The sequence below is a fragment of the Eurosta solidaginis genome, chromosome 1 (genome assembly GCF_040869045.1).
Source record: "Eurosta solidaginis isolate ZX-2024a chromosome 1, ASM4086904v1, whole genome shotgun sequence".
NCBI lineage: Eukaryota > Metazoa > Arthropoda > Insecta > Diptera > Tephritidae > Eurosta > Eurosta solidaginis.
The window spans coordinates 372571758-372589612 of record NC_090319.1 but is presented as its reverse complement, the minus strand read 5'-3'; the positions used below and the strand labels follow the sequence as shown (position 1 = coordinate 372589612).

The window sequence follows — 17855 nt, the reverse complement described above, 5'->3', positions numbered from 1 at the left end:
GGAATCGTGTTCAGTGAAGAAGTTCAGTGACATACACACGTACAAAGATATCGTTAATTTCTTGTACTCATAAGTTAAAGGCAAACCAAAAATTTATTCAGGAATACTAAAATTTTGTAACAGAAATTGTTGCACATCTCTTATTAACTATGGGTGAGTGTATTTGTTTATTTTAGGAAAAATTTATTTTTGGTTGTTCCTTTAAGAACAAAAATTAAATACTTTCATATGTAATACTAGGTTCAGACACACACCAAATTGGCAATTTATACCATTTGGGCAATTTATTACGCAATTTGTTATATAATAAATTGTAATAATAAATTGCCAATTTAAAAAAAAATTGCGTAATAAATTGTTTCAAACTGCAAATGCAACATTGTAAAGTGTGTTTATTGAGTATATTTAAACGTCAATTACGCATGGCTGAACTATATTGTTGGCGCATCTCATCAGCTGATTTTATGTCTTTCATTTCACTGGAGTAGGGATTGTCAAAAGAAGATGGCAAACTCAAAATGAAACCAAAACATTGAACACATTTTCTTACAATGCACAAAAATTTCAAAGTGTTGTGTTTTCAGTCCATTCCATTCACCTAATATCATCACGCACATTTTGACAGTCTTAATAAAGATATGTTGTTACTGTAGAGATGAGCCAACCAGCTATCAAATTACTATTGTATAAGCTAAATAAAGTTGTATGAACACCACTCAATTTAAATCGAAATTGCCTCAATTTATTTTTCTGTTTGAACATAGTATAAGTATATAGCTGTTAAGTTAAGCATAAACATTTCGCAATGAGTTTCGTAGAAGAAAGTAAATTATTTTTACTCAGAATCATTCGCTTGCTTTTGAATGAATGAAACCATTTTTGGAAAATTGTACCACAACAAAAGCTAAGTTTCGGTGGAAAATTTAGCGTTTAGGAATTAGTCCAAATTTTAGCAATTTATTTATAATAGCAGCACAAATTATTTGTTATACAAATGTTTGAGTATTTTGCACCGAATTATTGAAAGCTTCGAAGCACCGAACTCTTCCAGCAAATGGACAAGGGAGGCTTGAATATAGATAGGATTTTCAATTTTCCGCTTTAAATTGTTCAATTCAGGCACTTCCATGAACTATCTTAATATATAAAAAACACGTGTCACTATGTTTGAGGCCAATGGACTCCTAAACTACTGAACCGATTTTGAATTTGTTTTGCACCCCGTATGTAGTTTGATCTAACTTGAAATATGGGATAGGTGACTAGGTGACTAGGGTCTCGATAAGTAGGCCAAAACGTGAACCCGGGTACCCGTAGAATGTGTTTATAGAATATGGATATCAAATGAAAGCTGTTAATGAGTGCTTTAGTACAGAGCAATATATTATCCAGAGACGGACTAGGACTGGGATTAGGACTAGGACTGGGACTGAGACTCGGAGTGGGACTGGGACTGGGACTGGAATAAAGTACATACCACCCTCTGGAACAGGCAATAAGGGATGCAGAAGAATGAGAAAAAATTGAGAGAAGAGAAAAGAGAGAAGGAGATTGAGAAAGAGATAGAATGAGACGAAGATGGAGATAGATGAAGCGAAAAAGACGGAGGGAGGAGTGAATGAAAGGATTAGGAAAAAGTGAAGAGGGGGGAGGGCAGAGTCAGACCGAAAAAGCTTATTAAAATATATGCAGATAGGCCAAATTTAAGGCAGGACAACGTCTGCCGGGTTTTCTAGTTTGTTATAAATAACTAAATTTTTAATACTTAGTGAAGTAGTTTATCCCTAAGGAGTTATAGCTCAGGATAATACATATGTATATAGCCATACTCATCATTCATTGGACTGATGTTGTATTCGATAACTAAACATACGTTCCATGGCTATCCAACCGGATTCTTGCTGCAATTCCAATTTGGCTCGTTTACGTTCAATTACCAGCCGCATAATATCTAAATTAAGAGGGTTAGGGGCATTGCCATTTACCGTGCGCAAAGTCTAATTATGTATTTTCTGTGTTAATTTCTTGTGCTTACTGTCCGCTGACTGGCTGGAATGCCAGAGGTCGTGTTGGGTTTTAAAATTCACCACTTCTTGTACAGCAGGTGACGGTAGGAATATACACAGATGTTAATTTCAAGGTTGACATTGCCTGACGATACAGTTATGCCATGACTTTCTAAAGTCCTATATCTGTGGCTGTTGCTGGCGTAAAATAGATTATATTGCACGGTATGGTAACAAAAGCTAGGCCTCCACCAATACCCCTCTGGCCATCTTTCCTATGAATGTTGTTCGGAGGTCCGACCTGGCGGTTAGCTTCGCCTCTTGAACTTTAGCTGTACGGATATTATATTTGTTTATGTAATCAGTTATTTTTGTGATCTATCCAGTTAGCATATTGCAGTTTAATTGCAGAATTCTGAAAATCAACAGGAACACAAACTTCACTCTACGGGTCAAAGATGCGTGGATGGATGTTAGTGTTTGTGTTTTGGCAGCACGGTGCAACGAATGTACCCGTCCGAGTGTTGCCAATGTAAGTTCATTTAATTTTGAAAAAGTCCTGAAATGATCCGAAAAAATATTCTGAAACTATACCAGAAACAGAACCAAAGTAGTTCCGAAATAGTATCGAAATGATGTCTAAATCAATCGCGAAATTATGTCGAAATACTTCCGAATTTATGCCGAAGACAATACCGAGATTACCGGGAGTAATAATAATCACGAAGAAACTCCGAAATTTTCCTGAAATAGTCTTTAAGCAATCCTTAAGTAGTCCCGAAGTGATTCCAAAAGGAATCCCGAAACCATCTGATGATAATTCTGAAATTATTCCTACTTACCTTTGTCATTATCCCAAAAAATAATCGCGAAACTATCCGAAAACACCGACCCCGATAAGACAATTGTTTTTCGGTGTAATAGGCAAAGTGCGCCACAACCAAACCATATCGGCCGCCAATTATTCTGAAAAAGTCTAAAAATTATATCGAAACGGCGAGCCCATCCCGAAAAGATTTTCAAAAATTGCTTATACGTCGATCCATATGACCCAAATTCAAAATTCTGTTAGACGAGATCAAATAGAAAGATAAATAATGTTTTTAAAACCTTTTGCCTGGGCGTTGCTGCCCCCTTGGGTCGCGGCAATTTGCCCAAATTATTACAACCCTTTGCCTTAGTACCATTGGCCATGGTTAACATACCTTAAGTTATAATGATTAAAAGTAATTAGGCGGCGTGGGACACGTTTTTTTACAAAAACTAGCCTTGGTTTGAAACGAGTAACTAAGACCCACTTGCAGAATGGCGTTGCGCCATCATAAGTCTCATTTTTCATTCTGCAAGAGAGTCTAAGTAGTTTCAGCTTTCGCATAAATAATATCATTCACAAAACTTAGTGCAAGAAACTATTATTTATCTTAATGTGTGTATGTATAAATCCAATTATTTATGCTGTAAATGTACGTTAAAATATTTTTAATACTGTACCATATCGCTTTATATAAAATATGGACACGGAAATCGCGCTTCCACTCCGAAAATAAAAACTTATACATATATGCATATGTACAAATACATTGCTTCATTTACCATTTGCTTATTTAATATCAAATTTGGTAAGTAAGTTAAATTTTGATTTCATAACCAAAATTTCAATTATTCAGTTCCGCATAGTCCACTGAAAAGATATATGGCATTGCGAATCAGCGCAATTACTAGCGGCTCCAAACACTGACAATCATCAACCACCTCAAAGTACCTAATGCAACATGGATGTGTGATATGTTTGTGTGTATGCGTGTTCGTGTCTTTGATTGTACTACAACTGTAAATTAGCACAAGTGTCGTTGATTCAGAAAATTCAAATGAGGTAGGTACGTTTATCTATGTATGAATGCCTGCATCCATAGAAGCATAAAGGGTGTGCTATAAGGGCTGAAATGCTTCGAAGTGTGCATTAAGAAGGTCAAGGTTGTTTTAAACATAAATAACATTTGCAACGTTATTTCAAAATCAACTAAGTTGTCTATGTATCTCTTGGAACCTTAGTTCTTTCCAAAGATTACATTGAACGGTTAACCAAGCATACTAACCGGTATCCAAGAACAAACAAGGACTTCTTTCTATCTATGGCAATTTTATAGTTTCTCGATAACATTTTGATAAAAAATTCATATTTATCCGATAACAAATCGATAGCCCTTCAATAACAAATCGTTAACTTGTCTATAACTCGCCGATAAGAAGAAAAGTATAGTACGCCCATAAACCGTCCGTAACAATCTGATAACGATTGTTATTCTTTCCTTTCCTTTCCTTTCTTTTGGTTTCCTTTCCTTTGTTGTTGTTGCTGAAGCGATAAAGACACTCCCCGAAGGTTTTGTAGTGATGCAGTTTGGTGCACTTTTTAGACGATGAATCCAAGCTGGACCGGAGGATTGTGAGAGAGTATTTTGTCAAGGGCTCTATTCAACTGGAATTTTACGCTGGGCTATAGCGGTTACGTCTTCCATTCGTTGTATACCTATCTGGAGCCTGAATTGTAAAGGAGTTTAATATTTACTCGGATGGTCAGCCGAAATAATACGCCAAGTTCCTCCGCTGTCAGGGCTTGTTGCTGTTGTAGCGCCTGTGGTAAGGATTTCGGCAGTCTTACGATGTAAATGAATTTGGCACGCGTCGGTACTAGCACTATGTGATACTAGCTCCACTGCCAACCCCTAAAAGCTTGATATCTCTGGATTTTATTCACCTCTTACATCAGACAAGTTCTACCTCAAGAGTAAGCTTAGCTCCCTGGCCCGCTAGGAGGGGGGTTGCATCGAGCTAATTTTCAAGAAAAATCATGAAATGAAGGTTATGCCACCTGTCACTCGGTTCTCTTCCCTCATTCACTTTTTTTGCAGCTCCAACTCGAGGTCCTTTTGGTCATTGTTAATGCTCCGTGGAACTCTTATGATTCATGAAGGCTTATCTAATGGTAATTGAAGTATTGACAAGATATCACCCAATGGGAATTAATGCGGTTCCACTAAATTCTGCGGGCAGTAGTTAATGTATCGGTAACAAGATGGAATCATCAAACATTTCATACTCAGCTTCCCAGCATTGGCGAGCATAAGACTCGAATATTATAGTTGCTTCGTATTCGAATTTCCAAAGAAAACGTTCATGATCCATTAGTGCCTAACGCAGCGAACTCTTAACTATTTGGAAGCCAGTATCACTGTTAGATAATGTGTTATCACAACGGATCGTCAAAGTGTTTAAGTCGGAAGTCACTAACCGAACCTTGAAGGCTATTAGTAACAGCGAATGATAATCTGTTTGACCTATTTAAAAATATTTGATATTAGCAAATATAAAACTTAACAGTTTAGACACATTCAGTCCATGTAAGGTCTTTACGTACCGGCCGACATCATCATCATTTGGCGCTTAAACGGATAAACGATTTTGGCCTTTTCGCCATCTATCCCTGTTTCGTGACAATTGACGCTAATTGGGGGCACCGAGGAGGGTCTTCGTCCGCCTACTTCTCCCAACTCAATGGGCCCGGAAAGGTCAACCTAAACATAGAGAAACACCCTGTATTTAGAAAAAGAAACATTTTATTTTTGATTTACGCATTGTAATTTTTTTATAATTTTTTATACCTACGCGCATTTCTTCATTTTATTTGTCTAATATTTACGTCATGTTTGTTGTTATTGCTGTTGCCAGTAGCCGCGTAAGAATGCCGCCCTTGCATACAAATTAGGCTGAAAGCGCGCACACTCGCGTAAACTAACTGCACGTTTGACAGTAGCTATTTGTGTCGATTTCGATTTGCTTTGCTTTTTTTGGTTTCATGCTTTTCACTTTTTGTTGGCTAAAGGTATTTAGCTTTTCGCTACAAATTTGGATGTCTGCACATGCAACGCCAAGTTTAAAGTTGAATCGAATGGAAAAAGTGTTATTGACAATGAATTGTTTGTGGAATTTACACCCTTTGCGTTTGTATTAGTCACCACTAAACCTTCTACTCTTCTTCTCCTCTTCCAGTTCTGCAGTCACATTTTGTGTTGCGAGTACGTTTACGTAAATGAAAGCTTAACTCAATCAAACGAAACTCTAAAATGCCAAATCCAAAGCCAAGTTTTTTTGTTTTTTTTTTTCAACGCATCGACTTTTTTTTTACAAAACCTTAATCAGAGTGACGAGTCTATTGCCACTCCATACATTTCATTTTGTTGTCGTCCAAAAATGTCTCGCAACTTACCGACTCTTCTTTGTGGCGTTTGATTAGTTAGTTGCGCGCTCATCCTAACTCCCACACCACCGCTGCTGTCGCAACCAACCGCGCCAGCCCGCAATCAGCGAACTACTTCTCTGTACGCTGACGGTTAATTGTAGTTGGCGTTACTGGGGAGCGCCAGTATAAAATCATGAATACGCGACCGAGTGGACATCATTGTCTAATTATCGATTCTGTTGTGAACACACCACAATAATCCAAGTGGCCAGTTATCGCTTAACGATCACGAGTTGTTGTTGTTCACTTTCACTAACTCATTCTACTCCTTTATTCAATTCACATTTTAGTGAAAAATGGCATCTCGTTTAACGTCCTTAAGCGCGTGTGGTTTTTTGTTGCTGTTGGCTGCTGTTACATCAATTCAAGCTGCTGCAATTGATAATTCTGTAGCGGAGCCACGTATTCGTAGCACGGATGAATTGCTCACAACAATTGTGGATAAATGTTTCCATGCAAATGGCTTGTATTGTTTGAAAGAGAAAGTGTTGACCTATTTGGATGGTGTAGCTGGTGTTAATGAGGATATTAGTGGTCGTGCTTTTAGCGATGATGTTATGGATAAAGTGATCGCGGACCGTGTTGCTCGAATTTTACATAATAATGAATTCCGCCTACGCTTGCCCGAAACTGGTTTTGGCAGCTCGGTTATTAGCTACAGTGCGGCGCGTGGCTTTGATTTGGAAGTGCCCGAGACTGGAGGTGAGTTAAATGTGGGAAAAAATTTGAGAAATTTGGGGATGAAAATTTAGTCATTGAGAAGGATGGTAGGGCTTTCTATGGCAGCTCATCCTCCCGTTCGATTTTCAGTTACCGATTTTATTTAAACAAAAATGTTTATGAATAATTTTCACAAATTTTTAAATTTATGAAAATTTTAAAATTTATTTTAGATCACTTTTATTCATATTTTTTTAATCAATTGTTTACTGTCGAATTTTCTCAAAAATATATGAAATTTATAACAATATAGTTTTTAAAATTTGCATAAAATTTTTATTCCCCTTTGTAACTTGGTGAAATAGTTTTTTTTTTAATATTATAATTGGGAGTGCCACGAAATCCCCAAAAAAAATACCCAAACACAAAATCTCCAAAGAAAAAAAAATACCCAAACACATAATCCGCAAATTCAAAATCACCAAAATCAAAATCCCCAAACACAAAATCCCCAAACACAAAATCCCAGTGCTATGATAAACATCATGACCGTATAAAAAATAGCAATATCTCTTTCCTTTTTCATTCATATTTATGTATGTATAACTATATATTCACGTTTTGGCAATACATATTTTTAGTTATCCATATATAGGACTGCTAGTCGCTCTAATTCGAACAAGCTAACAGAAGCGTGTACTACGCAGAAGGACATCACCGTGGCGGTAGCCACGGTTATACCACACACCCGGACTTGGCATGGCGTAGCCCAGGGTTATTTTTTATAAGCGCGGCCAAAGGCCGCCTATGCAGAAAGTTGGTATGGAGTATTAGCCTTTTTAGGTCGCGGCGATTTTAAACCTAATTTGAATTTATTTCACCCATAAAATGGGGATTTTGTGTTGGAGATTATGATTTTTGCGATTGTGATTTTGGGGATTTTGATTTGGGGATTTTGTTTTGGGGATTTTGATTTTGGGGATAACGTGGTAGACCCATTATAATTTTGTTTTTTTTTTTTATTTTGGAGTTTATTCCAATAGCTTTGTTTCATAGTTTGGCTATTTTTTTTTATTAATTGCTTGTATACGAAAGTTCTTTAAAAATATGTGAACAAAAAATTTGTATTTTCTTTTATTTTTTAAATCTTTGATTATTTTAATTTTTGTTTTTAATAACTTGTTTCATAGCTTGATGTAAATTATTCGACTTTGCTTATTTTATTTATAAGTTGCTTACTGTCGAATTTTCTTTGAAGATATATATATTATTTTTAAAAATATTTCAATTTCATTTCGTTCGCTCTTTTAATAACTTTTTTGTAACTTGTTAAATATTTTTAGCTTATTTTTTCAACAAATTGTTTATTGACAAATTTTCAAAAAATAATTGCCTTTTTTAGCCTTTAAAAAGTTTTGTACATTTAAAAAATGTTTCTTTATATATTTTTTTTAATTTTTATATTTTTGAAAATTTTAGAACTTATTTCTAAAAACTTTTTTTCATAGTTTGGCTAATTTTTTAAATTTATAGCTTAGTGGTGCATTTTCTTTAAAAACATACACAATAATTTTTGAACTTAGTTTTTTTCAAATTTTAGAATTTTTTTTCAAATCTCTGAATTTTTATTTTTAATAAAATTTTTAAAATTTTGTTAAAATTGTTTTTGTTTTTATCGGCCTATTGATAAATGATTCAAGGTTTGATTCGAGCTCAAGGCCAGAACAATAATTTTTTTCTAATGATAATTATTGTTATTTTTTAATTTTTCTAAATTTGAAAAATTGCATTTTTTTTTTGGAATAGTAAGTAGAAAATTTTTCAGACAACCTGCCATAGCTGCGCAGATAGATCCATTTCGAAGGGTGCTAAGCCTTCATCATCAGTAGCGCAGCATGCCTAAAGCGTACTGATGATGAAGGCTTAGCACCCTTCGACGCAGCATGCCTAAAGCGTACTGATGATGAAGGCTTAGCACCCTTCGAAATGGATCAAAAACAAAATACAATTTTTCAAATTTAGAAAAATTAAAATATAACAATAATTATCATTAGAAAAAAATTATTTTTCTGGCCTTGAGCTCGAATCGAACCTTGAATCATTTTGTTAAAATGTTTCGACATTGATAATTTTTTCAATAAATTTCTTTTTAGTTTTTTTTTCTGTTTTAATGCTGTTAGAACTTTAAATTGGTATTTTAAATTTGTTTTTATCCTCCGATATATCGTAAAAATTCTATTCCTTGGCACACAATACGAAACTTAGAAATAAATCTGAAACTTAGACAGGGTTTTTAACTTTACAAAAAAAAATTACTCTACACACGATTTTTTTTAAATATTGAATTTTTTTAAATTTTGAGTCTTATAAAACTTTTTTTATTACTTGGTAAAAGAGGGCTCAACTTGGTTTTTCATATTTTCTTTTTCAGTTAATTTCAAGAAATCAAGAAATTGAAAATTTTGTTTTCAAATGATTGTTTTTTGCTGCTTTTAATGCCTTAAACACGGATTTCAAGATTGTTAGTTCACTTCGATTTTCCACAAAACTGCTACCCCTTGAAATAAATTTTTTGGCTAGTTACGTATTTGTTGTTGTTTTTTTTTTTTGTAATTTTAGTATTTTTTTCGATTTTGAGTCCACTTCGTACGATTTGCAGCTTTGTTGTGTTTTATAGAACTTGATGAAGAACTGCCTAACTTTCGGTAAATTTTTTAATGTATTGTTTTTGTTTTTTTTTTTTTATAAGTTTTTTGAAAAATTTATTCATGCATAATTTCACTTTTTTTACGTTTAAAAAAGTGAAAAAACTTTTGGATTAAAAGTAGTCTTACACTATGTCTACACGGTACACGATTTCGGTAGTATGATTTCGTAAATTACTGTATATCCTGTCCACACGATTATGCTTCTTCTTTTGCATAATTTCAAATGACATTTGTTTTCGCTTTTTTCCCCACAGCCGAATTAAAACGTTCAAGATAAACATATATTTTTGAAATTTGACAGCTAGTGCGGGCAGACCATCGATTATTTTGTGTAAATTGTAATCGACCACAGAGTCGCTCAGTAAATTGCACATAATTTGGGTCCAATTTCGATGAAATTAAGAATAATTTCTAATTTCGTTTGACAGTTTTCACATAACGAAATTAGTTAATTTCGAGCTAATTTCCTGATTTTGGTGCCGTGGAGACATAGTATTAGATAAAAAATATTTAATAAATAACAAAAAAAACTCCACGAAAAAATGTTTAGGAAACTTTTCGGTAAAAAATTTATAAAATTCATTAAAATAAACTTTTTTTAATATGGCCCAAATCGTATAATTCCTCTCCAAGTTATTAAATACAAAAAAAGCAATAGTTATTTACCATTTAAAATATAAGAAGCCACTAGGGGTATTATTTGCTGCCCAAGGAAATATGGTTCCTTATAAAAGCATTGCATTTCGTATTTACACTTTAAAGCTTTAACAACATGTTGCATCAACATGAAGTTCGCAAATCCCTCGCAAACCTCATAAGCTACATAAGCATTGTAAAATTATATGAAAAATCATTGCATTTTCGGAGTTTCCATACATGCGAAGCAGTAACGTAAAAAAATTGGTAAAACCAATGTTAATAGACAGCATAGCTGTCTTTTACAGAATCCATCACACTTTACCGCCGCAGACCGTGCATTGAGTAATGTGTATTGTACCAAGCTTACTAAAATAATAATATACTACAAAAATGGAATTGGAATATTCATTTCTTAGATTCAAGCTGGCAACGACTTGTTTGCATTTGTTCGCTTCCGACTTGAAATTTCGTTAGAGTAAATAGAAATGAACTGCATTACAAGGTAGATTTTTATACTCAGTTGAGCAGAGCTCACAGAGTATATTAAGTTTGATCGGATAACGGTTGGTTGTACATATATAAAGGAATCGAGATAGATATAGACTTCCATATATCAAAATAATCAGGATCGAAAAAAAATTTGATTGAGCCATGTCCGTCCGTCCGTCCGTCCGTCCCTTAACACGATAACTTGAGTAAATTTTGAGGTATCTTGATGAAATTTGGTATGTAGGTTCCTTAGCACTCATCTCAGATCGCTATTTAAAATGAACGATATCGGACTATAACCACGCCCACTTTTTCGATATCGAAAATTTCGAAAAACCGAAAAAGTGCGATAATTCATTACAAAAGACCGATAAAGCGACGAAACTTGGTATATGAGTTGAACTTATGACGCAAAATAGAAAATTAGTAAAATTTTGGACAATGGGCGTGGCACCGCCCACTTTTAAAAGAAGGTAATTTAAAACTTTTGCAAGCTGTAATTTGGCAGTCGTTGAAGATATCATGATGAAATTTGGCCGGAACGTTACTCTTATTACTATATGTACGCTTAATAAAAATATCAAAATCGGAGAAGAACCACGCCCACTTTTAAAAAAAAAATTTTTTTTAAGTAAAATTTTAACACAAAATTTAATATCTTTACAGTATATAAGTAAATTATGTCAAGATTCAACTCCAGTAATGATATGGTGCAACAAAATACAAAAATAAAAGAAAATTTAAAAATGGGCGTGGCTCCGCCCTTTTTCATTTAATTTGTCTAGGATACTTTTAACGCCATAAGTCGAAAAAAATTAACCAATCCTTTTGAAATTTGGTAGGGGCATAGATTTTATGGCGTTAACTGTTTTCTGTGAAAATGGGCGAAATCGGTTTGATGTCACGCCCAGTTTTTATACACAGTCGTCCGTCTGTCCTTCCGCATGGCCGTTAACACGATAACTTGAGCAAAAATCGATATACTCAGTTCACGTACTTATCTGAACTCACTTTATCTTGGTATGAAAAATGAAAGAAATCCGACTATGACCACGCCCACTTTTTCGATATCGAAAATTACGAAAAATGAAAAAAATGCCGTAATTCTATAACAAATACGAAAAAAGGGATGAAATATGGTAAGGTAATTGGATTGTTTTATTGACGCGAAATATAACTTTAGAAAAAACTTTATAAAATGGTTGTGACACCTACCATATTAAGTAGAAGAAAATGAAAAAGTTCTGCAGGGCGAAATAAAAAACCCTTAAAATCTTGGCAGGTATTACATATATAAATAAATTAGCGGTATCCAACAGATGATGTTCTGGGTCACCCTGGTCCACATTTTGGTCGATATCTGGAAAACGCCTTCACATATACAACTACCACCACTCCCTTTTAAAACTCTCATTAATACCTTTAATTTGATACCCATATCGTACAAACTCATTCTAGAGTCACCCGTGGTCCACCTTTATGGCGATATTTCGAAAAGGCGAACACCTATAGAACGAAGGCCCACTCCCTTTTAAAAATACTCATTAACACCTTTCGTTTGATACCCATATTGCACAAACGAATTCTAGAGTCACCCCTGGCCCACGTTTATGGCGATATCTCGAAACGGCGTCCACCTATGGAACTAAGGATTGCTCCCTTTTAAAATGCTCATTAACACCTTTCATTTGATACCCATATCGTACAAACGCATTCTAGAGTCACCCCTGGTCCATCTTTACGGCGATATCTCGAGAAGGCGTCCATCTATAGAACTTAGGTCCACGCCCATTTAAAATACTCATTAATACCTTTCATTTGATACCCATATCTCGTACAAACGTATTCTAGAGTCAACCCTGATCCACCTTTATGGCTATATCCCTAAATGGCGTCCACCTATAGAACTATGGCCCACTCCCTCATAAAATACTCTTTAATGCCTTTCATTTGATACATATGTCATACAAACACATTCCAGGGTTTCCCTCGGTTCATTTTCCTACATGGTTATTTTCCCTTATGTTGTCACCATAGCTCTCAACTGAGTATGTAATGTTCGGTTACACCCGAACTTAACCTTCCTTACTTGTTCAAAATTGGAAATGTTACGTTTTGGTGTGGATCTCTACATCGGTATATATGTACATTAGACTGGGTCGATTTATTAACCGATATCGCGCCATCGATTTTTCGATAGGATTTAGGCTCAGGAAAAAAAGTTCCACTACGCATACCCAAAAAAATAATTTTCGAGCTTGCGAATTTTTTTTTTTTCGGTTTTTTGGATGGACATTAGACTGGGTCGATTTATTAACCGATATCGCGCCATCGATTTTTCGATAGGATTTGGGCTCAGGAAAAAAAGTTCCACTACGCATACCCAAAAAAATATTTTCGAGCTTGCGAAAATTTTTTTTTTCGGTTTTTTGGATGGACATTAGACTGGGTCGATTTATTAACCGATATCGAGCCATCGATTTTTCGATTGGACTTAGGCTCAGAAAAAAAAGTTCCACTACGCATACCCAAAAAATAATTTTCGAGCCTGCGATTTTTTTTAAGGCCGTTTTCATTTAGTAGGTCATGAAAAAAACCTTAGAAATCAAAAACCAAAAAAAAAAAAATTTCGCAGGCTCGAAAATTATTTTTTTGGGTATGCGTAGTGGAACTTTTTTTCCTGAGCCCAAATCCTATCGAAAAATCGATGGCGCGATATCGGTTAACTTTCGTCCATACAAATCGACCCAGGTTAATGTAATATGATACATATCGGTATATTCATATGGTACAGATTGCAGATATTTATATGCTTTCATATACATAAAGACTTTTACTTGAAATTCAAAACTAACATTAATGTTTTCATTTCTCTGCTGCGAAGCTCCAACTCATTAAAAAGTTTATGCTGTTGGGATGAAACGGGTCATTAAAATGAAAGGATTATTTGCAGTAAAAAACCATCAGCAGTTGATTTTGCGACTTAAAAGCTGCAAAAATACGGTCGCTAAAAAATTTTTAAATTACATATATGAAAGTTTGCAGATCTGTGTGGGGGTTGAAAATTGAAGCAAATGAAAATTATTAATTACGTTGTAGGGAAAAACAGGCAAATAGTAAGGTTGTTTCATAAAAATAATTAAGATTCATTTTATACACCTTTTAAAAGGAACCCAGCCAGCATTTTTGAAAATTTTTATCAAAAAATATTCAAATATCATACCCCAGATGATTGAAAACTTTCAAATTTAATATAGTATTTTTTATTCGAAAATCAATGTATCGTCGAGAGAAAAGTGTACCTTAAATGTGGTTATTCCTGAATAATTATTTATGATTCATATTTTTAAACACTTTTTATTCTTTTTTTCATCATATTTGATATTTTGGAAGATTGTGCTTTACTTATTTTGGAATAACGTTTGATTACTTTTCACAATCAATTTTTGATCATATTAAAGAACATTTTTCAATCATATTAAATGATGTTTTGGAATCATTTGTGAATACCATTATGATTCATTTTTCCATCATATTTAATACATAATTAAATATTATATAATAATTATATTTCATCAGCGGATGAAAGCATGCGGAAGTTCGAAGGTGAGCTATTTGAACCGCAGGTAATTGGCAATAATTAACTTGACCGATGTTCACACACGACTACAACATCCAACATCATCTATGATCGTCATCTTAAATAATGGTAACATGATGTTTTTGACAATCGTAACTCATAGGAGATGTTGAAGCCGGGTCCAGGCATATCGAGCTTAACTTACCAGCGGTTCAAACACCACAAAACTTCCGTACACCGGTTCCATACAGTATGCCTTTTCTGATAAGACGCATCTGGAGAAATGCTAGGGGACATCTTAGGTTAGGAACAGCATTTACATTTCTTTAAGTCTTGAATATGTTTTGTATATTTATAATTTTTTTGAATTTTATGATTGAAAAAATGTGAGCATATGAAGTAAAATCAGATTTTCAATTAAAAGTTTAGGTTCAACAAGTATAAAATTCATATTAGGCAACAAGGGTAGTCTGAAAAGATTAAGAAAGTTGATTGAAAAATAATTTTAAATTTTGGATCACGAAAGGTAAACAAATTTGATTGAAAAGTTATTTAAAAATGTGATTGAAAAATTATTTTCATTTATTGATCATCAAAAGTAAAATAATTTTATTATTCTCTTTGTTCATTTTTATAAAATCTTAAAATTCATCGTCAAAGTTATTCATAAATGATTTCAGAAAGTGATCAAAAAATGATTTCAAGTTTTTGATCATTAAAAGTAATCATTTATTATTATTTGTTTTGTTCAATTGTATAAGAAATTAGTATTTAGTCGCAAGGAGTAATCAAAGTTTATTGATATGGAGGAAAAATTTAAAAATTAGTCATCCAAATGCTGTGTGGGAAAATTCAAATATGAGATACAAAATAATAAATGAATGTTTGATAGATTTTGGTGCTGTAAAGCGTAAGTTAAGCTTTGACTCTAAAACATAGGCAAAAGTGGGAAGGAGGGCGGAAAAATATTTCAAGAAATGTTACTTAAAATGCAATAAATTTGCCAAAGTCACATAACTGCCTCGAAGTTGATAAGGCAGTGTGTGGGAAAAACGCACGTTAACATTTTGTGTTCGTTCACTCCCTGCGGCAATATTTACTGATGGGACGCCAAGTGGAAAATAAATTCCCAGCATGTTAGCAAATGAAATTTTAATGGAAACTTTGCCAAACCGCAGAGCAATAGCTGTTTTCATTTATTAGTCAACAAAGTCAAAACGGGCGGCAAACGCATTTGACGTTGTATGCCGAGCCGTTTTTATTAATATGGTCAGTAAATAATGCCACAGCGTGTTAAACAACGGAAAATATTAAAAAAGGGTAGGAAAATAAACTAGCACATAAATTTAGCTGGGATTTTGACAACATACTGCTTTATCGACATCGAGTCAGTTTTGTGGCATAGTGGAAACGCATTTTGTACCAAATGACCAGCGGAGCACTTTAAGGCAATTTTTATACTGTACTTATGCTAGGTTTTCACTAGCTCAAATTTGACCACAAACTCTATCACATCAATGAAAATGGCTTGTCGTTGGTCAATTGCATAATTTTTTCAATATTTCATGACGGTTATTTTGACAGAATGAAAACCAAGCATTAACTAACTAATAATATGTTAAATAAATCTGTATTACACCTGTAATAGCGTTTAACATTCCTTTCTTTTTATTTCTCTCCCTATTACCCAACATTGTCATAGCTCGTGCCGAAAAGAAAAATAACAACAAATTACTTTTACCGCTTTTGCTGCTCATGAAATTGAAATTGAAGGTTGTCATGCCCATACTTTTGGCTTTAGTTTCACTCAAAGCAACAAAGGCTTTGATTTTGTCGAAAATCGCCATTAAGCTTGTACTTGGCTTCTTAATTTATAACTTGTTTACAAAATTGTCTGGCGCTAAAATGATGATGATGCCAGCACAAATGCCATCTGCCGAATATGGTCCACCACCAAGCACTACAGCCTCTTCATATGATCCAAGCAGTTGGGAACCAGCCAGCGGTGGACCATATGCACGATGGGACTCACAAAGCCTCGCCTATAATTCACACTATCCAAGCTCTAGCTCATACAACTCTGGTTCCAGCACAAGTGGTACATCGGCTAGCTATAGCTCATCATCGTAAATGATAAACAAATGAACGTACGCTTAAAAGACGTGAGACATTAATGATTGAACGAACCCTATAGCTATTGTTATACAACTCCAAATATTGCGATAGCGGAGAGGAAAGGGAAACGAAAATCTGTATATACATATATAGCAAAGAAAAAAACTGCAAAAATGAAAAAAACAAAGAAACATTTCGGAAAATAGTAAAACAAAAGGATTAAGATAAACACTGAGCTACCATTTTATCCATGTAGGATATTTATTTAATATAATTTATTTTATTAGTTTAAGCATTTAGTCATTCTATGTGTACTCGAGAACTTTGACTTTTTCACTATGACTCGCTTTCACTTTAAAAACTCCATTACACTCTAGAAAAAACTTTATCTTACGAGCTTTCACTTTATGCACAAACTACTGTGATTTCACTTTACTACCGAGCTTAAACTTTTTACTATCTCTTATCTGAATACCTTTAATTTAAATCTATTATCTCAATATCTAAACTTCCTTCCTCGCTTAATTTTCCTCTGCAATCGATTTTTGTACCATTCTCTAAACTATTTCATTATAAATGTATTTATTTTACTTTTAGTTCTAGTCTATTTTGTATAAGCTTCTATCTGAATATTTTTATAAATTTTTCATTTCCTCGAACTTCGACCAAAAAACAAACCCTAAGTTAATATTTATTTTAGTTCTTATATGTAAATGCAACCACGAAAGTAAAAAATAAAAAAATAAATAAGATTGTTATGAATTTGTTAACTTTTAATTTTTAGTGCATATTTGAAAATTTCGTATACGAAGACTTTTTGATACTTTGAATTTGGAATAAGTCAGAAGAAGGTAGCGTGTCCAGCTGGTTGATGTCTTCGTGAAGGCAACGGTTTACTGCACAGCTATACAGGGCAGGCGTATGCCTCTATATGTTTATTATTATTATATTCCTTGATAAAATTGACCGTCTAGTTGACAATCGCAAAAGTTAAAACTAATACCATAGCCATACAGTAGCACAACTTATCGCTCCTAGTCGGAGCATAGGGCGGACACAAACGCTCTCCAACGATTTCTATCAGTCGCTAAACATCTTATTTCATTCCAGGTGGCGGTGGAAGAGCTCTCATTGAAAATCGTACGCATCCAAGTTTGTCGAGGACGTCCCCTGCGCCGGCTTCCTTGTGGGTTCCATTGTAAGGCCATTTTGGCAACGTTGTCATCTACTCTGCGGAGAGTGTGACCGATCCAACCCCACTTACGTTTTTTAATTTCAGTGTTGATTGGGGGATTGTTTGTGAGTGACATTAGATGGGCATTACTGATTTTTCTTGGTCAAAAGATACGGCTGACTATTCT

General features: G+C 34.2%; 1 protein-coding gene across 1 annotated transcript; it reads left to right on the top strand.

Annotated features, from left to right (window-relative positions):
* Positions 1–6455: 6455 nt before the first annotated feature.
* On the top strand, positions 6456–17256 carry Osi20 (DUF1676 domain-containing protein Osi20). The gene is made up of 2 exons (XM_067763037.1): positions 6456–7005; positions 16082–17256. The coding sequence occupies exons 1-2, from the start codon at positions 6600–6602 to the stop codon at positions 16507–16509; spliced, it is 834 nt and encodes a 277-aa protein (XP_067619138.1). The 5' UTR covers positions 6456–6599; the 3' UTR covers positions 16510–17256.
* The last annotated feature ends 599 nt before the right edge of the window (positions 17257–17855 follow it).